Here is a 22,464-nt window from a genome sequence, read left to right on the forward strand (position 1 = left end):
AAAAAAAATATATAAATAAACAAATGAAATAATATAATATAATTATAATTGAGAAATCAAATTAAATAAACTACAAAAGTGATAAAATATCAGAGTGAATGAATTGTCATTTTATAAGTACCTCTTCTTAAGCGTTCTTAAATCTTTGAAAGAAAAGAAAAATATAATGTTAAGTAATGTCTACAACGTTAAAAGATTCAACAAAGCAAGAGGAAAATCAGGCAATATTTCCTTCAAATGTCTGATGTCAATAGGAATCACCCATGTTGTCCAAAATGAGCAAACTGAGGGTTAATAATCTTGCCCAAGGTAAAAAAAACAAAGATTTCCTGAAGTGTGGCTCAAACTCTGTACTTATGGATGACAGTGTAATACCTTTACAATTCAGCCATCTTGTCCCCAAAATTAATTGAAAAAAAAAAATAACCAAGCAACTTAATCAAGATTAGGAAACTAAAACGCATAAATTACTTCAATTACAGTTTGTTTGTTTTTGTTTTTAAGGGTTTTACAGCGCTTGCAACACATTAAGGTCATACCAGCATCAGTAAAAAGGAAGAAAATGGGATACCGGTAGTAAAAAGTTCTAGAATTACAATTAAATAGAAATGACTATCCCGCACAAATCTTTGGGCCTCTTTTTCGCTCACAAAGTGCCCAAATTCGCGACAAAATATGGGACGAAGCCGTTCCGTACATGCTATTTTAAAAAATTAATTAAGAAGCTGTTTATCGATGAATATGACTGAAAGTTGGCACACAGTTAGAAAAGAGGTCATTTTAGATTATGTCAAGCGACAAAACTCATACGATTATCAGAAGACCGTTAAAAATAGATTTTTACTCTTTGGAGTACAATATTTCTAAAACTACAAAGAGGAGAGATTTTGTCGCTCATGAGGTTATATATGCACATTTCTATTTCAAATTTCATTGGATTATGATAAGTACTTTTCCCGTATTCTCACAAAACATCAACCCAATTTGCATTTCAATGAGTAAAAATATGGAGACGGCCATTTTGCTCCACCATCGCAAGACACGAAAATGACGTGAGCGAGGCAAGGCTGCCAGGTGGCCAGACTTTAACCTGACCAAATTCGACTTCAAAAGTGGCTAAATAGAAAATTATATGGCTTTCACTATTAAGCTGTCCCCACAGGAATATGCGGCCGCATCGCACCCGATGCGGCCGCATCCTGAGGCCTTCCGCATCCGATTCCGCATCCGTTAGCAAAAGAAAAAAAAAAAAAATTGGCTCTTTTTTGCCGAAAATTTTGGCCTTGTATTTTCGTTTTCAAAGAAAACCGGCGTTTGGTTATCCTAGACACTCCTTTTTAACCGTTACTTATTTTAATTACAAAAGAGCTCCGATCCATGACCGGAAATGTAGTTCAATCTCACATGCAATCAACAGTTGCTGTCAAGGTAAGGCGCTTTCATTTCAGCAGGTCTATTTTGCCTATAACACATAATTATGCATGTATTGCTTTTTTAAGACTTTTTTTTTGTATTTCCTCTGTTGTATAGTATCAACTCAGTCCAGTCTAAGATTTAACACATCACTCCTCCCTCTTTGAGTTTAAAAAAAAATCGTTACACTAGTCTTAATGGTCGTCATTGCCTTAATCACAGGAAACTATATTTAACACATAAAGTCTGATAAAAGTTGCCTGTGTTCTTACCACCAATAAAACATCACTTTCATTCTATTTTATACTTCTTGTAAGCCAGCCAACAAATCATACTCATGATTCCGTTTTTCTCTCTCTCTTTCTTCTATTTTTCAAATCCAGGCATGGTCCAAACTTGAAAGTTTGCAGTACTCCTTTAGAAGCTGTGGAGTCAGCATGAGGGAAGCATCTAAGCATTTCCCAGAAGACCTGCCCTCAAAGGACAAATTGGCTCTGCAGGACCGATACTGCCAAGCTGTCTCTGCAGTGTCAGAAAAGGTTGATAAGTATATGACCCCAGATGGCCAACCAGCAGTTGAATTTCTACAGCAAATTCAATTTTTTGATCCAACTCGACTGGTGACATTTGACTTTAACAAAGACCGTTTACAGAGTGCTCTGCCTGGTTTGTCTGCTGTTCCAGAGAGTGAGTTTCACTGGTACAAGGAAACTGTGGGACCACAAGCGGTTAAAGTGTCTGGGGGGTTGCCAGTGGACCTCACTATATTCTGGAACAGCAAGGCAGATGAGTTGCCTCAGCTGTCAAAATGTGCACGAAAGTATATTTATGCTCTTGTGAATTCAGCTGATGCAGAGCAAAGTTTTTCATTGTACAACCTGGTCTTTTCAGATCGCAGACGATCTTTGAGTGAGGATAACCTCAAGGGTCTTGTTTTCATGTTTTATAACAATTTTATTGATTCTCTGTTGTAAGTGGTACATGTAATATTTCTTAAATTTCTTTTTAGCTTTAGACAACCATTTAATAAATTACAAAATGACATCCAACTCAAAATACAATTTTATGCCTGAGTTATTCTCACCACCCTGTTGCATGCCTAAACGTTATCACCAGTGTTGTGATTACATTTAGTTAGTCATTAATATTGTTGTCATCGTATTGTGAATTAATGTTGATTTGATTTACTTGTTCTCTCAGCTTATAAATTTACATTACCACGTTACAAAATGTCAGGATGTTTGGCATAATTTATGGCATAATGTTGGATTTTTGGCATAATTTATGGCATAATTTGCCCTTTTTTGGCATAATATTGGCATAATTTTGCCCCAAAAATGGCATAATTCCGCGGGGACAGATTAAGACTGGCCCACTTAAAATGAACTAAATTTTAAGAAACAGAAAATTGAATAGACTAGGATAAATGTCAATGAGACAAAAATAGATGAATAAAATTTAATATAAGAAGCAAAATGATATATTTGGCCGCACACGTGGCCTAATAATTCAGCAGGCATTTTTCGTTTGATTTGTATGTGTTGTAGACACAAAATTACACTTCGGAAAAGTTCCAAATGATCAATATTATGTATATTTTAAAACAAAATTATATATAGTTGACCCTAGCAATACAGCTCTAAAACTATACAAGTTAGAACTTTTCTGATGTCTTCATCATATTTTCTGATAATTTTGCCATAAAATTGCCAAGTTTTAATATCTTATTCCACGTATTAAGCGAGATACAGGCACAAACCAGAATAAAACGCAGAAAAAGCGTCCCATATTTTCCATATTTTTTTCTCTTTGTGAGTCATCCAAATAAATGACACATTTGAAACTGCATAACTTTGTTATATATTAATGGATTTCCAAAATTCAAAAAGATTTTTACTCAGTGGAGATAGGGCTTTGATTTAAGAGGAGTATTTCCTACAAAAATAGAAAACAAAAATTTTCATAGTCATTGCTAAATTAAAGCACAAAAGAAAAGGTAAGACGAAGGGGAATTGGTTCAAACAGAGAACAGATGTAGATTCCAAGAGCACACCGTCAAAGTACTTAGTTTGAGATCACCTAAAAGTCTCATCCAGACCCAAGCAAAGGTCCCAACTAAGAGGAATACACTCAAATGTTTACCAATCAGTAATATAATATGTAAACTAAACATAATACAATGCATAACAGAGAGATGATTTACAAGGAAAAAAATATCATCTCCCAAAACAATACCTATACATTCGACTGTTTCCCTGCCAGTCAAGGAATCCGGCCATGGTCGGGACAAAACTAATTAATCTCATTCCAAGACAAAGACAGAAAGCAAATTGGAAAACAGCTATAAGGGGATAGAAGACACGGTAAGTGACCTCCCTGCCCACTTCAATTACAGCTTCAACCCTTCAAATTACAAAAGTGGAATCAGAATGTCAGAAAATTGGGAATTTGAGACCAAAAAAAAAAAAAAGGAATCAAGGGATAATTCCCGCTCAAAATTACCCTCGACTTTGTAACCAAACACATACAGTTGGTATTCTGGCACAGCTGGAAACACGATGATACGACACGTTAGTAATGGAATGGGGAGGGGAGGGAAATTAATTTACCTACTTAACTCCCTTTTGACATTTTAAAATTTCACCTCATTAGATCCTTGAGCTGTTCAAGTTGAGACGTCAATGAATTGCACTGTGTTCTGCTTTCTTTCAAACTTCCTTCCATTTGATAGACCACTGGAGATGAATATAGTCATTATAAAAAAAAACAATAAACATTTTTTACAACCAAGAATAACAATACACATAAAGCTTAGGCATTGGAATACAATTTATTGTATTTCATCATCATTGCCTTTTTCACCCTGAGTCAGGGTATAGGCCACAGACAAACAGTTTCCATCCTTCTCTATCTTGAGCTAACTTTTTAATCTCATTCCAGGTCTTACCACTTCTCTGTATATCAGCTTCTTTAATTCTTCTCCATGTTCCTCGTGGCCTTCCCCTTGATCTTCTGCCCTGAGGGTTCCAGTCCAATACTTTCTTTGTTATAGTGGAGTCGTTCTTTCTAAGCGTGTGTCCAATCCACCTCCATCGTCTTCTTCCTATTTCCTCTCCCACTGGTTTCTGCTGTGTTCTTTTCCATACTTCATTTCTTATTCTATCCATCCATTTTATTCTGAGTAGCTTACGCATGCACCTGTACCCTCCTTATACATGCCTGTGATGCGTTCCAAGTTTCACATCCATACAGTAGGACAGACTTCACATTTGAGTTGAAAAGTCTTAGCTTTAGTCGTAGGAAGATATCTTTAGTTTTCCAAACTCTGTTCAAAGATGTGAATGCAGCCTGTGCCTTTCCTATTCGTGCTTTCACCTCTGCTTCCGTGCCTCCATCCTTGTCAATTATACTTCCGAGATAGCAGAAAGTGTCTATATCTTCGAGTTCCTGATCTTTTACTTTGATCTGCTCCCTTTGACGCGTACCTATCCTCAAGACCATTGACTTTGCTGGGTGAATTCTTAGACCAATTGATTCCAAGAGGTTGTTTATAATTGTGGTTTTTGCTTGCATCTGGTCCTGGGTGTGGGACAAAAGAGCCAGATCATCTGAAAAATCCAGATCATCCAACTGTGTCCAGGGGGTCCACTGTATCCCATTTCTTCGCCCTTTGGAGGTGTCTTTCATTAGCCAATCAATGGAAAGGATGAACAGGAATGGTGAGAGCAAGCATCCCTGCTTGACACCAGTCTTAATTTCAAAGCTGTCAGTAAGCTGATCTTCATGTACAACCCTGCAACTTGATCCTTCATACATTTCCTTAATGAGGTTTACTATCTTTTCAGGGAGTCCATAATGTGCCAGAATTTTCCACAATGTTGCTCTGTCAATACTGTCGAAAGCCTTCTCGTAATCCAAAAAGTTGACAATAAGAGGAGAGTTCCATTCTGTTGACTGTTCCACTATGACTCGCAGAGAGGCAATCTGGTCGGTGGTTGAACGGTTTTTCCGGAAACCTGCCTGTTCGTCCCGCAGTTTAGCATCTGTTGCACTCTTAATTCTCTCTAAAATAATACGGTTGAAAACCTTTCCTGGGATAGAAAGAAGAGTGATACCTCGATAATTATTACAATTACTGAGGTCCCCTTTCTTTGGAAGCTTGATAAGATGTCCTTCCTTCCACTCCTTTGGGAATATCCCGTCATTCCAGATTCTCTCAAATAGTGGGTGCAGGGCCTCAGCATTTCTCACAGCATCAACTTTTAGAGCCTCCGGTGGAATCTGGTCGGGCCCAGCAGCTTTCCCCCTTTTCATCTTGTTAATGGCAACCCACAATCTCTGCTATAGATGGTGGATCACAGCTAATTGGTAACTCATTCCTTGCAGGCAAAATTTCTGGCTGGTTGTCTGGTGGTGGTCTGTTCAGAGGGCAGTTGAAATGTTCCCTCCATCGTTCAGATTGAGCCTCTTTTCCAAAAATAGTTTTCCCATCTTTGTCTTTGACTGGTACCTCTGGTTTCCCATATTTTCCAGCAAGTGTCTTGGTAGTTTGATAAAGGATCCTCATGTGTCCTCCTGTCGCTGCTGCTTCTGCTTTCTCTGCAAGTCTGTTCATGAATGCTTCCTTGTCTTTCTTCACAGATCTTTTGACTTCCTTAGCTATGGCTCAATCCTGCTCTTGTGCATCCAGTCTTGAAGCCCTTGTTCGGCTTGTGTTCACTTGTTCCTTCCTTGTTCTCCTCTTTTCAATAAGGTCCAAGATGGTTGGACTTATCCATTCTTTATGTTCCGATTTCTTTACCCCCAATACCTCGTGGCAAGTTGTTATAAAGACTTCCTTGATCTTTGCCCAATGTGACTCTACATCTATGTCCTCCTCAAGCTCAGTAAGCGGTTGGAATCTATTACGCAATTGTAGTTTGAATTCCTCATTCTTTTCCCCATCAAGTGCATTCACCTCGAATTTTCTTCTTGTATGTGATCTGGTCTCATGTTTTCTGAGTCGGAGCTTAAGATTTGCCAATAGCAAGTGGCGGTCTGATCCAACATCTGCCCCTCTCCATACTGTCACATCTTCCAATGAACGTCTGAATCTTCGAGAGATACAAAAATGATCAATCTGATTCTCTGTCACACCATCTGGTGAGACCCAAGTTGCTTTGTGGATCCTCTTATGGGGGAACACTGATCCTCCAATCACCAAATTGTTGAATGCACAGAAATTTGCAAATCTCTCACCATTATCGTTCATTTCTCCCATGCCATGACGTCCCATGATATCTTCATAACCTATGTTATCCTGTCCCACATTAGCATTAGCATCTCCCATCAATATGTTGATGTCTTTCCTTGGCATCTTGTCAATGACTTGTTGTAGCAGACTATAAAATGTATCTTTGTCCTCATCTGTTGCATCATTTGTTGGGGCATAGATCTGTACACTGTTCATGCTGATCTTCTTACTCCGTGTTGTAAAGGATGCCATGATGATCCTTTCTCCGTGTTGTTCCCATCCTCTCAGTGACTTCTGGGCAAACTTGTTTAGAATTATTCCTGCTCCCTGTGTATGAATCCCGTCCCCTCTCCCTGAATATAAAATCTTCTCCCCAGACTTGAGGTGTTTCTGTCCGGATTGTATCCAGTGGGTTTCGCTTACTCCAAGTATATGCAGCCTGTATCTTCTCATCTCAGTCACAACTTGAGAGCTTTTTCCTTCTTCATAAATGGTGCGAACGTTCCACGACGCAATTCGAAGCTGCTTGTTTGGCGAAGACGTCATCAGGTCAGCAGAGTCCTTTCGGCTTTGTCTGTTGTCCTTCATAATTTCTGTCATTCCAGAAACTCTTCGGTCGCCCAAGCTAAAAAAAGTATTTGGTTTGTCTGTCTGCGTTTCTGTAACAGTTTGAGTTTAACGGAAAGGGGTGTTAACCCTTTGCCAACCCCCAACCTGGAGGACCAGGTGACTCAAAGATGGGGGAATCACACACCATTAGTCGCCTTTTACGACACGCTGGCTTGGCGTTGGGCTATTCTTGACCCTCTCAGTTGAGGGCCCCCGGACACCACACGGGGTTTATTGTATTAGGTCAAAATCTAATATGATTTTATGACAAGCGCAAAAATTAATATTTAAAACTAGTGGAAATAAAGGCTATTATGAGCAGGTATTTATCTCTTTTTTATTATTTTACTACCGAATTGTGGAAGAAAAACATCACAATCAAAATTGATCCTCAGTTTGAAATCCATCTCTAAACGGTGCACAGTTAAAATCCTTGGAAAAGGCTGTTTACTCCCATATACTCATCGTATTCAGGTGTAAAATGGGTACTGGTGGAAAACAGCGTTATCTATGTCCAAAAATAAATTGTAATATTGCCTAACAGGCTTCATCTCTCGTCCTCCTTGTACAATGTTGCTGTTGGCTCTGGACCCCTTGTAAAGCGCTTTGAGAATGTTTAGTGGATATTGATCTATATAAAAGCTCAAGTTTTATTGAAGGACCACCTAATACTAATCCCAAGTAGTATTAACGAAATGTGTATATACTAACATTCCCTTTCTTTCTCATAATGCTTTTGAATGTCCATTGTATTGAGCTTATCCTTTTCCAGTTTAGTATTTGCAGAAATCGCAGATTCCAGCTCTGCTGTCTTTAGAATCAGTTCCTCCTCCTTAGCCTTCAGCTGATCGGTCAAGCTTTTGTTTGACTGGGAAAGAACCAACTTTTCCATTTCTATACACTGAATACGGGATTCAAACTCAGCATATTCTGTAGATTGAAAAAGAATTAATCAATCAATTCATTGATTTATATGACTGGATAGAAAAAGTAGATTAAAAGACAACAAATTAACCATTTATCTGTAAAAAAGCCTCTCCTTACTAATCATAGGAAATCACCAAATCACCAAATTCATTAGAATGGAATGAACAATTTATCTTATTCAAATTTTTTCCCCCCATTTTTTGAAAGGGGGGGGGGGGATTGGTTCTTTTTATGATGAAGATGGTTTAGTAAGTGGAGGGTAACCTCGTCATTTTCAATGCTGTGTATATTCTTATGTACTTTTATATAAAGCTAATATGATGTAAAAAGTAAAAAAAAAAAAGAGAACAAAACATATGTTTATCATTGACATAATCTGCCAGATGACCGATCTAATTCTACCATTGATTTTACACAATGTATACATTATCGCTTCCACATCTCACCTTCTCAACATGATGTCACTGAGCAGGGTTACATAAAAAATGAATTAAACATTAAAGATGGATGACAATGTTCTGACTGTATGCAAATATTTGGAGATTAAAATGAAATCTAAATTCATCATGAATGATCTGTGCAATATACTGGCAATTTTTTTAGACTGGGATTCAGTCCTCTTTTAAAGGTTGGTGGAAAAAATGGAATCTCAAGTTTGATTCACTTTGTTTATCATTAATAAACACATAATGTTATATTTATTAAGTATGATTTATTTTGTTTAATGTTTATAAACATAAGGTATTAAAAAATTTGATTTACTTATGGTGTCATTCATTCTTGATATATTTTTTTTAACAGAAAAAAAAACAGTAACAAAATAGAATTTGGAATAATCCATATCTGAATAGCCAGGTCAAATGATTGAAGAAGGGCCAAAATGCTTTCAAACTGAATGGCATTCAAATAGTTGTGGCTCACTGCCTCAACGTGGTATCATGGTGGGATAGACCAGGAAATAGAAATTGAATATATCGATACAAATACAAAACTAGGAGGAAGATTTCTACTCCGTATAGATAATTTCCTACAACCAAATCAAAGGTCCATTTCTTATCCTAAAAAACTTTAAATTCTGTTTTAAAATGTCTGATTCATCCCAGCATAATACTGTTTAGAGACGATGGTTACATTTGATAAAATGTTTACAGGGGATTATATTTTTAAAAGTGTTGGGGGAAAAGCCTTCATAGAAGATAATATTTTAAGATCTAATCCTGAAAAGAATGCTACAAAATTGTAAAAAAGGATATGCCGATATGTATCATTCATAGGTCTGAACTCCAAATTGGGAAAAAGGAGGAATTTTACGTACAGAGCAGACTGAGCATTTGTTATAACAAATCTCACACCAAAGCTTCAACAAATGGAAACTGTATATTTTTCACATCGTTTAAATAAAGTTTGAAAAAAAGGTAAAATAAAAAGACACTAAATTATTTTTAAAAACAGCAGAGGTTGAGAAGGAAGGGTTAGGGTAAGTGGGGGAGGGGATGGGAGGAAACAGCAATAGCAGAGCCATAGTGGAGAAAACAAGGATAGTGGAAAATTGAGACCTATGTTTATTTCAGATAGTACACTGGATTAGAAACCAAGAGTATAAAAGCAAGTGTACTAATTCTAATACCTTTCTTTGAAGTTTCCTTTAATTCAGTTATATGATTCAAAGCACTTGCAAATGAAACGCACATCTCCTGCTTCCACTGACTAAGTTGTAGCTTCATCTGACTGAGGCTTTCTTTCTGTTGTCGCACAACTTGACTGAGTTTTGAAAGTTGCCGCAAGGTATCCATATATTTGTTCCTGGAATAGAAGAGAATTTCATTGTTAAGTGTATACAGATGGAGGCTATTTGGTCACATCTTACGTCGAAAAGATAACATCCCAGCCCAAACTGGAAATGACAGGAAATCTTCTTCATGGCAACAAATATGTAGGGAGACCACCAACATCAATAGTAACTACGATGAACCAGGATCTCTCTACATATCAGAAATTTCTGGATTCAGATGAGGCCAAACTAATCCCTGAAGAACTAAGAAATATTGCAGTGCCCTACATACTAACGACACAAGATCTTGACAGCCTCAAAACTCTGGCCCAGGACCGTGACCAATGAAAACAATTAACACCATGGATGGAGAGAGCAGCTACACTCATTGACTATGACTGAATCACACAATTCTCAGCAAGCGGCATTCAGACTGCGAGGCATACTACTACTACCACTACTTGAGCGTGGTTTCCTCAAACTCCTCGGGACATGCAAAGCAGTTCAAGGAAACAGTGTACAAAGAGTAATAAAGAAAAAAATTGGGACATTCAAATGAAACTGGGGAATCCATGTTCGAAGAATCCGTACTCCAGTGTATGAATATAAAGTTGGTCGACAGAAGTTTGATAGATCAAAAACAGTTAGTATAGATGGAAACTATCCATGTATACTTTGATAGATTAATTAGGCAGAGCATGGTCATCATTCAGAGTCAAAGGGTCCATAGAGCCAGATTTTATTCTGGTTTCTATGGTGTGAAATAGACAATACAAATTGCTTGATATTCTTCGGTTGGGATGCTAGTCTATCGCAAAGTACTTTCTACCAGATCAAACAGACACCACCTACCAAATCACTGCTGGGTAAACAGGGGGGTCAGACAAAATATAGACTGCACCCAGGATCAATCTTGGTCCCTTTGCATGTGAATCAAGTGCTCTACCAACTGAGCTATATATCGGGACCCGCCATGGACTTGGGTAAAAAATACTGATGAATTCCATCGCGAGCCGTTCGAGTCTAATATTTTGTGTTTTCATTATTTGTTAGTTTTTCAGGGTTTTACAGCGATTGCATCACATTTAGGTAAAAAGGGAGATTATGGATTAGTGGAAACATTCTAGGATTAGACAATTAAAGGTACCAAGGAAAAAAGTAAGACAAAGGGTAATTGGTTCAAAAAGGAAACAGATGTAGATTCCAAGAGCACACTATCATTGTACTTAGTTTGAGATCACCTAAATGTCTCATTCTGACACAAGCACAGGTCCCCGCTAAGAGGAACACACTCAAATAATATAGTGCATAACAGATAATTTAAAAGACAAAAAATATCATCTCCCAAACTTCTAACTATACATTTGACTGTTTCCCTCCCAGCTAAGGTATCCGGTCCAGGCCAGGACAAAACCGAGTAATCTTATTGCAAGACAAAGCCAGAAAGCATGTTAGAAAAGAGATATAGGGGGATAGAAGAAACAGTAAGTGACTTCCCTGCCCACTATGGGATGTCAGAAAACCCCACCCAGATATTTTCCTCTGTTTTAGTTTTAAGTCAAGACTGCTCTTTAAGGGACATTTTGGGTCTTTTCTAAAAAATAATTTTAATTACCTATATTGGGCGGTTTTAATCATTCTGTATCATCATTATACGTTAAAGTTCAACATTTTTGGTGAAAAATATTGATTATCTGTGTTGATACCTGTTTTGCGACCTAATTTGGGGGTCTGGCATTTAAAAAAAACAATCTTGCGGCAAACGTTCCACAAAAACTAATGAATGAATGACCTCCATATTCATCCCTTTTATCAACATTGTACCATAGTGTGTCAAAATAGAGAGATTTTACAGCTTTAGCTTATGGGATTTTTATTAGAACATTGCAAAGTTGTGAATCAAAATGTTACGACAAAATTAATGTCAAAAATGTATAATTTGAATTATAATTAAAAATTCACAAATTTTATCACAAATATATCTCTAAGGTGACATAAAACAATATCTCTGTGATAACTGAGGACATTTTCAGACAATCTCATTGAACAGATTCTGAGAAACGTTTGACCCAGTATCCCATACCCTAAGAAACACGACTTATTGAGAAAATAGCAAAATAGCTTTCTGTTTTTCACACTTTTCTTACCACCTGTAACCGTTTCGATTGCGTTTTTCATGCCTTTATATTCTATTTTAAGAAGTTGGACTTCAATAATATTATTTCTAATATAATAAAATATCGTTTTACTCCAAAACCTTAAAGTCAATTACCAAACCTTCTCTAAATCAATGACATATCATGTCTTATAAATGTTGAATAAAAACTATCCAGTGAAAATGCTAAACATATTTTGACATATTATGGCAAAAAACATCTCTATCCATTGGTTATTTATATCATTGTCGATACTTTTGTCACTATCCTGCATAGATACCCTGAATTGAAGAGTTTGTGACCAAAACCATTGATATATAAAAAGTGAAATGGTGAATGTAAAATAGAAGAATGAATCAATCAATCAATTAAGTAATGAAGAGTTAGATGAAAAGACCGATATAATTAATAGATGGATGTTAATGCAAACAATAAATATAATAAATAATTAATAATAATAATAATAATAATAATAATAATAATAATAATAATAATAATAATAATAATATAATAATAAATAATAATAACTAATAAAATAATAATAAAATAATAATAATAATAATAATAATAATAATAATAATAATAATAATAATAATAATAATAATAATAATAATAATAATGACAAAATTAAAGTGCATATTTGTATTTCTTCTTCTCCATCTTCTTCTTCTTCTTCTTCTTCTTTTTCTTCTTCTTCTTCTTCTTCTTCTTCTTTCTTTCTTTCTTTCTTTTAAGTCTGTAACTTCAATTTTGAAAATTCCACAGACCTCAGTATTTTTCTTTCATTGAAGATGTGAGACTATTCCAGCATCTCAATGTCGATGATATGAACGAGTACAAGTGGGCACCCACTCTTGAGAGAGGATGTATGGGCTGGTTGTTTATTGAGGTCTTTCAATATCTGAAATGAAACTTATCATTTAACCTATATAATACTCACTTATATCGAGTCGCTGACTCTCTGTTTAACTTCTCTTCTACTTTGAGTTTTTCAACCTCATTATTCAGTGATGATATTCTGTAATTGAGTATAAAATTATTAAAATCTTGATGTATGAAGTAACCTTTTTTTTAAAGGTAAAAAAGAAACTTGAGCATGCATATATAATGCAATATCCACTAAATGTGCTCAAAGCACTTTACAAGGGGTCCCTGACTAACAGCAACATTTAACATGCAGAATGAGACATAATAATTTTTATTATTATTTTTTTTTTTGTCAGACACAACACTGTTATGGCCTGATACTCATTATACACCGGAGTATGCTGAGCGAATGTGAGGAGAGGACTTTTTCCACTGACTCAACTATGCCAATCATAGTAGGACTTGAACACAGGACCATACGATCTGAAGGTGGGTGTCACACCACAAGACCAAATTACCGCAATAAAAAAGCTATACTTTCATATTTGCAACCTATGGCCCCAATACAAAGAAATGAACACAATCGAATTTAACAGCTTTGAAAAAGATGAAAAAGACAAACACAGAACATTTCGAACTCAAACCCATTCTACAGCCAATAATAAAAAAAAAACAAAAAAACATCAATTACAATCCACACATCTGCAAAATGGCTTCAAACAACCACCAATCCCTCCCCCGCACCCCATCAAACAAATGATTCAGTCCTTAACTTCTTACACTCTAAATGGCTGAAGCACACCCTAGTGTCTGTCTTCTGGATTTTTTTTTTGAGGGTTTGAACCAACAACATTCGGATCACTATATTTTTTGGGAGGTGTATTTTGTGTATTTAGATACAATGTGTAATGGTTCATAGCTGACTTTCTTAGCATGAACCATAGGTCTCAAATCAGAATTTTCAAAAACAAGGAACATTTTGACATGTCGGCGGAATGTGTATTATATCATAAATAATGAGGAGCACTATGCCCCTATTGTTGACAACACTGATAAAATATAGAATTATTAACATACAAAGATTACAATAAAAAAGAAAAGAAATTATTAAAGAACTAATAAACATGTATAAACCCCTTCCAACCAGACTGTTTACGATTTGTGAAAATGTATAGATACTACTGAGGGCCTGGAGCCCAAGGGGAAGAAAACAGCGGAGGATTTGAAGTAGCAGAAATCCACTAAATAGTGGTTATTTGATATGCATATGAAAGATATGCAGAATACGAAACATGCAAAACACTCATCCATGCCCTTGTTACCAACCGCTTGGATTTTTGTAACTCTCTCCTGTACGGTCTACCAAAAACATTGCTGAAAAGACTACAGTTGATGCAAAACAAAGCTGCTTGTATAGTTACAAGGACAAAGCCTTGGGACCATATAACACCGCACTTTAAGTCACTACACTGGCTTCCAATAGACAACAGAATAACATACAAAATCGCATGTTTTGCTTACATTGCCTTCACCATACATCACCTGAATACCTTGAATGCCTTGTGAGGGAATATAAACCAACTCGATCTCTGCGATCTGCTAGTTCTTTGCTAATGGAGAAAAACATCCCAAGAACAAAGTTTGCTGAGCATGGTTTTGCATTTTCTGCCCCAATCATATGGAATTCTTTACCACTTAAAACCCGACAATGTGAAAGTTTACCAGTCTTCAAACGGAATATAAAAACAAATCTTTTTCATTCTTTACGTGATTCTATGAGAACTTCGAACAAGATGTGTGTGTGACTGTTATGGTGATTTCGTAGTCAAATGAATGAACTTGTGTGATACCAAAAAAACTATTGTATAGCACTGACGAGCACTATTTGCAGATATTGGCACTATATCAAATAATAATTATAATAATAATAACAATACTTGATAAAATGTCTTAATCTAGGTACACCAATGAACTCTTATTGATAATATAATAATAATAATAATAATAATAATAATAATAATATAATAATAATAATAATAATAATAATAATAATAATAATAATAATAATAACATAATAATAATAATATAATAATAATAATAATAATAATAATAATAATAATAATAATAATGAAGCATTTATAATGAAGCATTTATAAAGTACACACTTCCACTCATAGGTGCTCAGGGCTCTATGAAAAAAAATAATAATAAACAAATGAATAAATAAATAAATAAATAAATAAATAAATAAATAAATAAATAAATAAATAAATAAATAAATAAATAGGATTTCAGTGACAATCAATAGTTAAACAATGCACAAATTAAAATATACAACGGACTAAAAGGCACGGGAATAAAGTTCTGTTTTCAGATTCTTTTAAAAAATTTCAAACGAAGGGCTGGATCTAGTTTTAAAACGAATGCTATTCCATGCGAGAGAGGCACGGATACAGAAAGATTTACTGTTATATTTGTTTGATAATTTTCTTAAATTAAGCAATAAAGAGTCAGAGGTCTTGGATTTAAGGAGGGGAAACTTCATTCATGGATTTATATGCATAAAAATCAATCGAAACTTTACTGGAGAAATAGATGGGGGAGGAGGATCAGAAGGAGAAAGTAGAGACTGTAATATATCTGTCATTTTCAAATATTAGTATTGTATGGACTCACAAAGTTGTATTGGATTGAACGGTTGTTTGAAGCTCTTGTTTTTGGAAAATCAGGGATTCGTTTTCCTTTTTTAAAAGCTCTTCCCTATCCTTCTGGCCTCTCAATACTGCAAGTTCCTTTTCAGCAAGTTTCAACTTATCCTCAAGAGCTTTGATTTCATTATGAATAAGGTAGCTGACACCACAATACTTGCACACCTGGAAAACAAATTCATTATTATCATCATCGTTACCATTATCTTTATCATTACTATTATCATTTTCATTACCATTGTCATAATCAGTATTCTTCTTCTTCTTCTTTTTACTATTATTATTATCATCATCATCATCATCATCATCATCATCATCATCATCATCAACATCATCATCATCATCATTACTATTATTATTATTATTATTATTATTATTATTATTATTATTATTATTATTATTATTATATTATTATTATTATTATTATTATTATATATTATTATATTATTATTATTATTATTATTATTATTATTATTATTATTATTATTATTATTATTATTATTATTATTATTATTATTATTATTATTACGATTTATTATTATTATTATTATTATTATTATTATTATTATTATTATTATTATTATTATTATTATTATTATTATTATTATTATCATTATTATTATTACACACACACACACAAAACATAAAACAAACCAGACGCCTATCTTGCTTCTCATATCATCTACCTAATAAAATCGAAATAAATATGTTTTAAGCGAATGTTTAAAAATAGACAAAAGATTCTTTTTCACAAATGCTCTGTGGTAAGGCATTAGACACACACACACACCCTTCCATTTGTATGGGTTGGTCAATTTCCCCACCCCCACCCCCGACTTTCTTTGCTCAAATTATTGCGCACCCCTCCTCTCCCTCTTTTTTTTTTTATAATTGAAGTTTGGCCTAAGTGCAACAGTCTTCTGAGGAAACTGGCGGGATCAACTTGGGGTGCTAACCAAGCGTTTCTGAGGACGACCACCTTGGCACTATGCTATTCTGCCGCGGAGTATTGCCTAAAAGCAGGAATGTTGAGAAGGTATATGTTAAACTTCGCAAGCTGATGCACATAGTGTCAGGAACACTGGAAACAATGCCTAGAGAATGGGGCCCGATAATGGCAGCAATCCAGCCCCCTGATGTCCGAGGGAGATGATTACGGAGAACTGGCTAAATAAGATCAAAGAGAGGGAATGGGGATTCCCCTCTCAAATGCATTAAGGACGGCGCCCCCGTTTCGAGCCGAAATAAGTCCCGGCAACCCTTGTATGCAGCTTCCATGACTACGAACAAAGATGCATATCTGAGATGGAAGTCGGTTTGGACGAATTCAATCCCTCGAGGGGGTGGGGACATACACTCCTCGAAACTAGGTGAGAAGTTTCCAGGCTTCTCCACCAGTAAGAGGAGACACTGGGTGGTAGTGAATCGACTTCGGTCGAGAACCTGCGCTTCATCAACTTCAACTTCATCAGTGGGGACTTTCCACCTGTCCAACATGTACCCGATGTGGGAAAGAACCCAAAACCGCAGAGCATCTAGTTGAACGGTGTGTTGTGACGAAGCTTCCAGGCGGGTTAGCGACGGTGCACTGGCGTCATAAAGCAATTTGCTGATTGGGTCGATCATCATAACATAGTCTATCTAATGAGAGTTTCAAAATAGTGAGACTAAAGACTAAGTGTGAACACCATTAGTCATTAAAAGCTGCCAAAGTGAAGGAGGAAAGGAGGCGATGGTGGTGATAATGGAAGAGGAGGTGGGAACTGGAGAAGAATACTGGAACGAAGTGGTTATTCAGAGTCGACTCTGGATAACTGTAGGCAGTTATTCAGAGTCGACTCTGGATAACTGTAGGCAGTTATTCAGAGTCGACTCTGGATAACTGTAGATGGTTATTCAGAGTCGACCCTGGATAACCATGTGTACAGATATTTAGAGCCGAGTAGCCTATCGAATTATCGAGTTGAGTTCTTGCGAGATGAGTTTCTTTCAATTTTATACCAGTTTACTACGGTTATTTTGTGACTTTGGCAATTTTAGTGCCAAATTCTTAAAACTTGGCGATTTTTCAACTTCAGTCGCTTATAACTAAGAATCTTTAATCAATTGCAAAACATATTCCATCAACAAAGCAAATTTAAATTAGCTTATAAACAATCATTTCTTAAATCGATCAGCCTAACTTATTATCTCTCTATTACTAAATGATATCTATAAACATAATATGAAGATAGAAGGGTGGCAGAGAGAGAGAGAGAGAGAGAGAGAGAGAGAGAGAGAGAGAGAGAGAGAGAATTAATGAATTGATTTTTATTTTTTTTTAATTGTTTTATAATTAGACACAAGTTGTAATGAATTATATTAACAAATTCAGAACAATCAAACAAAAACAAAACAAAACTTAAAAAAGAAGAAATATATATATCTTTTCAAGAGCGAGGTGGACGAGTGGTTAAGGCAATGCACTGTGACCTGGGAAGTCACCCAGTTCGAGCCCCCGCTTAAGGCGCTTTGGTATTTTTTTCCTTTGGCAATATTATTAACCCCCATTTTGGCGGTACGGTCCTTGTTTGTTTGTTTTTTTTTGTTTTTAAGGGTTTTATGGCGCGTGCAACACATTTATAAACACGCTTATAAACCTTATAAAATCGTCAAATGAATGTATTATCATGTTACAGCTAAAAAGTACACAAATATTTACACCCATTTGCTCCATCCCCTTCCCTTTCGATCATCTTCTCATTCATGGCCACCATGTGTCTTGTGCTGCCTTTGACATTCTGCGCCAGCGTATCTATACTAACGTCATCGTGGTTTTTCGCGGCCGCAATGGCAAATTTGCGGCCGCAAAATTCGCACTTTTCCGCAATTTACCGCAAATTTTACAAATTTCATGAAAAATCTAAATTTTTCACCATTATTTAACCCGAGTGGTTTTTTTAAAGTGGCGAATTTCCGAAAGTCAGCATCGTCCCTTTCTTTCATTTTCTCATAGCTCCTGGTCTGTTTAAACTGCTACTGGAAGCTGCCCAGTCTGGTTTTTAAACTGCCATACTACTAACAGACGTTACATTGCAATTAAAAGGAGTTTTTCTACTTTCACTTTCACCTTAGTGACGAGTGACGCTATTATTGTTATCTTCAATTGGTTTCGCTACCGGCGTTCTTTTCTCTTACATCTACTTGTTGATTACAAACTCGCTATGGACAAGTTCCTTGGTTTAGACATGAAGAAGGCAAAATGTGCTCGCCATGTCACTGCACACCAGCGACACTCAGAATACAGCCAGTGGACCCACGTCAGTGGTTCAAAGCTATTCTGCACACCATGCAACAAGGTTATTGACCACTTACGAAAGTCTTCTGTGGATAGCCACCGCAATTCCGCAGACCATAAAACAAAAGAAGAAAGAATGAAGAGGTCACATGCCACTGACGTGGATGAGAGTGAAGCAGTGAAGAAGCAGAGGACATTGGATTCTGTTTTGAAGAAACCGTCTACAGTTTCAACGCAAGGTGAGTGGTGCACCCTTTCCCTCTAAATGAGTACTTAGTTTTGGGTGGATATTGCTCTATAAATCTATACAATTACAACTATATAAAAGATGAGGGTATTATTATTACTATTATTATTATTATGATGATGATGATGATGATTATTATTATTATTATTATTATTATTATTATTATCATTGTTGTTCTTTTTATTATTACTTTGTGGTATAGTGAAAAGACACTCGCTTTAGGATCGGAAGGACCTGGGTTCGAGCCTCGCTCAGTGCATAGTTGAGTCCTTGGAGAAGGCTCTTTACTCACATTCTCTCATGAAATGGAGGTGTAAAATGAGTACCTGGCCGTTAACAGCGTTGTCTCTGTCCGAAAAAAATTGTAATATCCCCTAACAGGCTTCATGTCCCATCCTACCTGTTAAATGTTGCTGTTGGCCACGGACCCCTTGTAAAGTGCTTTGAGCACGTTTAGTGGATATTGCGCCATATAAAGCTTATTTTTTAAAGCTATTCATATTAACAAACTATTTTTTAAATTTCTTTCTTTCAGCAAGAAATGATATCTGCAATGAAGTTGTTTCAATGTTTGCTGCAGCAAACATTCCCTTATCGAAGGTTGACCACCCAGCAGTCAGAAACTTCTTGCAGACAAGAGTTGAAAACGGTGGTGCCATTCCACAAGCTCATCAGCTGCAGGAATGCTACTTAAAGAGGGAGTTCACCAACAAAAAAGAAGTGGTGTATAAGAAAGTTATAAACAAGCCTGTGGCCATCATCTGTGATGAAATGTCTGATGATGTTGGAAGGTGGGTTTTGTTTTTTGTTTTTGACTGACAATGTTTGTAGAAACTAAAGCGAAAGAGTAATTTATATATAGGAGTAGGAGGCAGGTGAATACACACACACACACACACACACACACTCACGCACAATCATATATATATATATATATATATATATATATATATGGGCGTACTACACAACACAACATACACAGTGATCAGTTCGAATCCTTAGTTTGAATTCTATAATTAAATGCTGAGAGCAATTATGATATCACTTTTGCATCCTTCCCTATATGTTATTTTGTGTTTTCTCTTATTTGTATCGCCTATCTTTTCAGGTTTGTCCTCAATGTCTTAGCTGCACCACTGGAACCCTTGAGCGCTGATGTGGACAAAGTCCAAAGTTACCTCTTGGACACAAGATTTTTGTCTGTCACAAACCACACAACCGTTGCGACGGCCATAATTGAATGCTTAGTCTCCACTGGCATCAAGTTTACTGACGTCGTCACCGTAAACACAGACAATGCAGCATACATGAGGAAGGCTTTCAATGATGTATTGAAAGGGCTCATGCCAAATGCTACGCATATCACATGCATGGCTCATATCATGAGCCTAGTGGGTGATGCCTTCAGAAAGCCCTTCAATCGCACCAACAAATTCGTCAAAGCTGCAAATGCGATATTTTGGAACGCCAATGCCAGAAAGGCAAGATATCTGCGATTCCTGACACCACTCGTCAAATCTCCAAAGATGCCTCCAAACCCAATCGCTACACGGTGAGATTTTGAGAATTTTCCTTTCTTGGTCATGATTCATCTGGGTCTTTAAAAAAACTTTTTTCACCTAAAGGTGACACATTGTTAATATTGGATATTGACAAATAGGAGGGTCAGTCATTCTTATTACCTAATTTGATATGTTAGTAAACATATTTAGTAGTATCATGTTACAGTTATAGTAATCTGCTCCCTTTTTTTTGTTGAAAGATGAGCTTTAATTAAGTATCTGACTGGGAAAGTGCTTGCTATGGCTTAATAGAATTGATTATTCCATTATGTTATCTTTTTAGATTGTCATCATTTTTTTATTTCAAAGTTAGTTTGCTTTAACCATTGATATAAGAAAATGCACTAGAATTTTTAAAAATAAATATTGGAAGCTATCTTGCACAATTATTTCGGGGTAAAGTAAGAGGGTCATAGTCAACCATTAAAGTCAATGCCTAACATTAGTCCTCACTAGGTCAAGTCATATGATGATGGTAAATTCAACAGACTATACTATAAGGCCAAAAACTGATAGATTAAGTAGGTATAATGTTATCTTCTTTTCAAATAAAAATTCAATTTAACAAATGAATTAAAAATGCATCATTTCTTTTACTTCCTTTTCAAAATCCAGATGGAATTGTTGGTTTGAAGCGGTCTCATACCATGAGAAAAATTTGCAGCACTTTGCCACATTCATTGCGAAGGAAATGGAGCACTGTGGGCGCACGGCTCCAGAGTCGTTAGTCTACTTGAATGATATCCTCTGCTCGGTGTCGGAGCGCCAGTTAATTCAAGCAGAGATGAGCTTTATAATCCAGCAGTCTCAGTCCATCGTTGTAGCTACTGATGTATTCCAAAGCCAACGTCCAATCGCCATGACAGTAAATATTCATTTTCTCCTCCTACCTTTAAATCTTATTTTATAAGATTAAGAGCAGGTATCATTATTAATGAAACGATTCCATCTTTGTTGAAACTCTGCCTTTGGACACAACATTATAGTTGAATGTCTTTGACTAGAGCAAGAAAAGAATTACAAAACAAAAATACTTTCTTATGTTTTTTAATCCTTGCCTTATTCTTATTTCTATTTTCACCAGGCGTGGTCAAAGCTCATGGAAATTAAGGACCAGTTTTCATCTTGCCATGTGACCCTACAAGATGTAGAAAGACACTGTCCGCATGACCTGGACCAACATCTCAAGCTTCAGCTCCAGGATAGGTTTTGTCAAGCTTTCTCTTTGGCCAATGAAAAGCTTGAGAAATATTCATCGACGGAAGGCCAACCAGGGATGGAATTATTGAAGGAGATACCTTTCTTCAATCCTTGCAATTTAGTGTTCATTGCTGACTCTGATATTGATTCTTTGACCATTCCTGGTATTCATGAAGTACCTCGTGTAGAAGTACTTCGATATAAAGAGTCTCTTGGTCCAAGAGCAGTGTCGGCATCTGGAGGCATTCCACTTGATCTGACTGTTTTTTGGAACAGTGTTAGCTCAGATGTTCCCATCTTGCTACGCTGGCAAAGAGATACATATACACCTGCCTTAATTCTGCTGATGCTGAGAGGTCCTTCTCCATTTATAATCTTGTATTTTCAGACAGGAGAAGGCGGCTCAACGAAGCAAACTTAAAGGCTTTGGTGTTCCTTTATTATAACAGTTTTATTTCCTATGAATATCTTGTTTATTTAAATTTTGATACCTC

General features: G+C 36.1%; 3 protein-coding genes across 4 annotated transcripts in view; 2 read left to right on the top strand and 1 right to left on the bottom strand.

Annotated features, from left to right (window-relative positions):
• Window positions 1-22,464, bottom strand: part of LOC144971394 (uncharacterized) — a 65,223-nt gene that overhangs the window by 41,216 nt on the left and 1,543 nt on the right. The window contains exons 2-6 of one of the 2 annotated variants that reach the window (XM_078912221.1): window positions 15,653-15,849; window positions 13,050-13,127; window positions 9,810-9,985; window positions 7,967-8,185; window positions 4,058-4,148 (exon numbers count right to left, since the gene is read on the bottom strand). In XM_078912221.1, coding sequence (XP_078768347.1) covers window positions 4,058-4,148; window positions 7,967-8,185; window positions 9,810-9,985; window positions 13,050-13,127; window positions 15,653-15,849 — 761 coding nt within the window. The remainder of the gene's footprint in view (window positions 1-4,057; window positions 4,149-7,966; window positions 8,186-9,809; window positions 9,986-13,049; window positions 13,128-15,652; window positions 15,850-22,464) is intronic. The other variant, XM_078912222.1, reaches the window with a different exon arrangement.
• On the top strand, window positions 1,399-3,033 carry LOC144971396 (uncharacterized). Its single transcript, XM_078912225.1, has 2 exons — window positions 1,399-1,428; window positions 1,797-3,033. The coding sequence occupies exons 1-2, from the start codon at window positions 1,405-1,407 to the stop codon at window positions 2,385-2,387; spliced, it is 615 nt and encodes a 204-aa protein (XP_078768351.1). The 5' UTR covers window positions 1,399-1,404; the 3' UTR covers window positions 2,388-3,033.
• On the top strand, window positions 18,495-22,391 carry LOC144971638 (uncharacterized). The gene is made up of 5 exons (XM_078912713.1): window positions 18,495-19,200; window positions 19,744-19,999; window positions 20,317-20,760; window positions 21,386-21,635; window positions 21,855-22,391. Exons 1-5 carry the CDS (start codon window positions 18,888-18,890, stop codon window positions 22,389-22,391), a joined length of 1,800 nt encoding a protein of 599 aa, XP_078768839.1. The 5' UTR covers window positions 18,495-18,887.

Source organism: Berghia stephanieae, chromosome 4 (assembly GCF_034508935.2).
Source record: "Berghia stephanieae isolate SIO BIC M18660-M18661 chromosome 4, UCSD_Bste_1.3, whole genome shotgun sequence".
Lineage (NCBI taxonomy): Eukaryota > Metazoa > Mollusca > Gastropoda > Nudibranchia > Aeolidiidae > Berghia > Berghia stephanieae.

Excerpts from the sequence above, each read along its gene's own strand:
- LOC144971396 (XM_078912225.1), top strand. The coding sequence starts at position 1,405 with ATGCAATCAACAGTTGCTGTCAAG. Across the intron at positions 1,429-1,796 it reads AATCAACAGTTGCTGTCAAG|GCATGGTCCAAACTTGAAAG; the intron begins GTAAGGCGCTTT and ends TTTCAAATCCAG.
- LOC144971638 (XM_078912713.1), top strand. The coding sequence starts at position 18,888 with ATGGACAAGTTCCTTGGTTTAGACATGAAGAAGGCAAAATGTGCTCGC. Across the intron at positions 19,201-19,743 it reads GTCTACAGTTTCAACGCAAG|CAAGAAATGATATCTGCAAT; the intron begins GTGAGTGGTGCA and ends TCTTTCTTTCAG. Across the intron at positions 20,761-21,385 it reads CCAAACCCAATCGCTACACG|ATGGAATTGTTGGTTTGAAG; the intron begins GTGAGATTTTGA and ends TTCAAAATCCAG.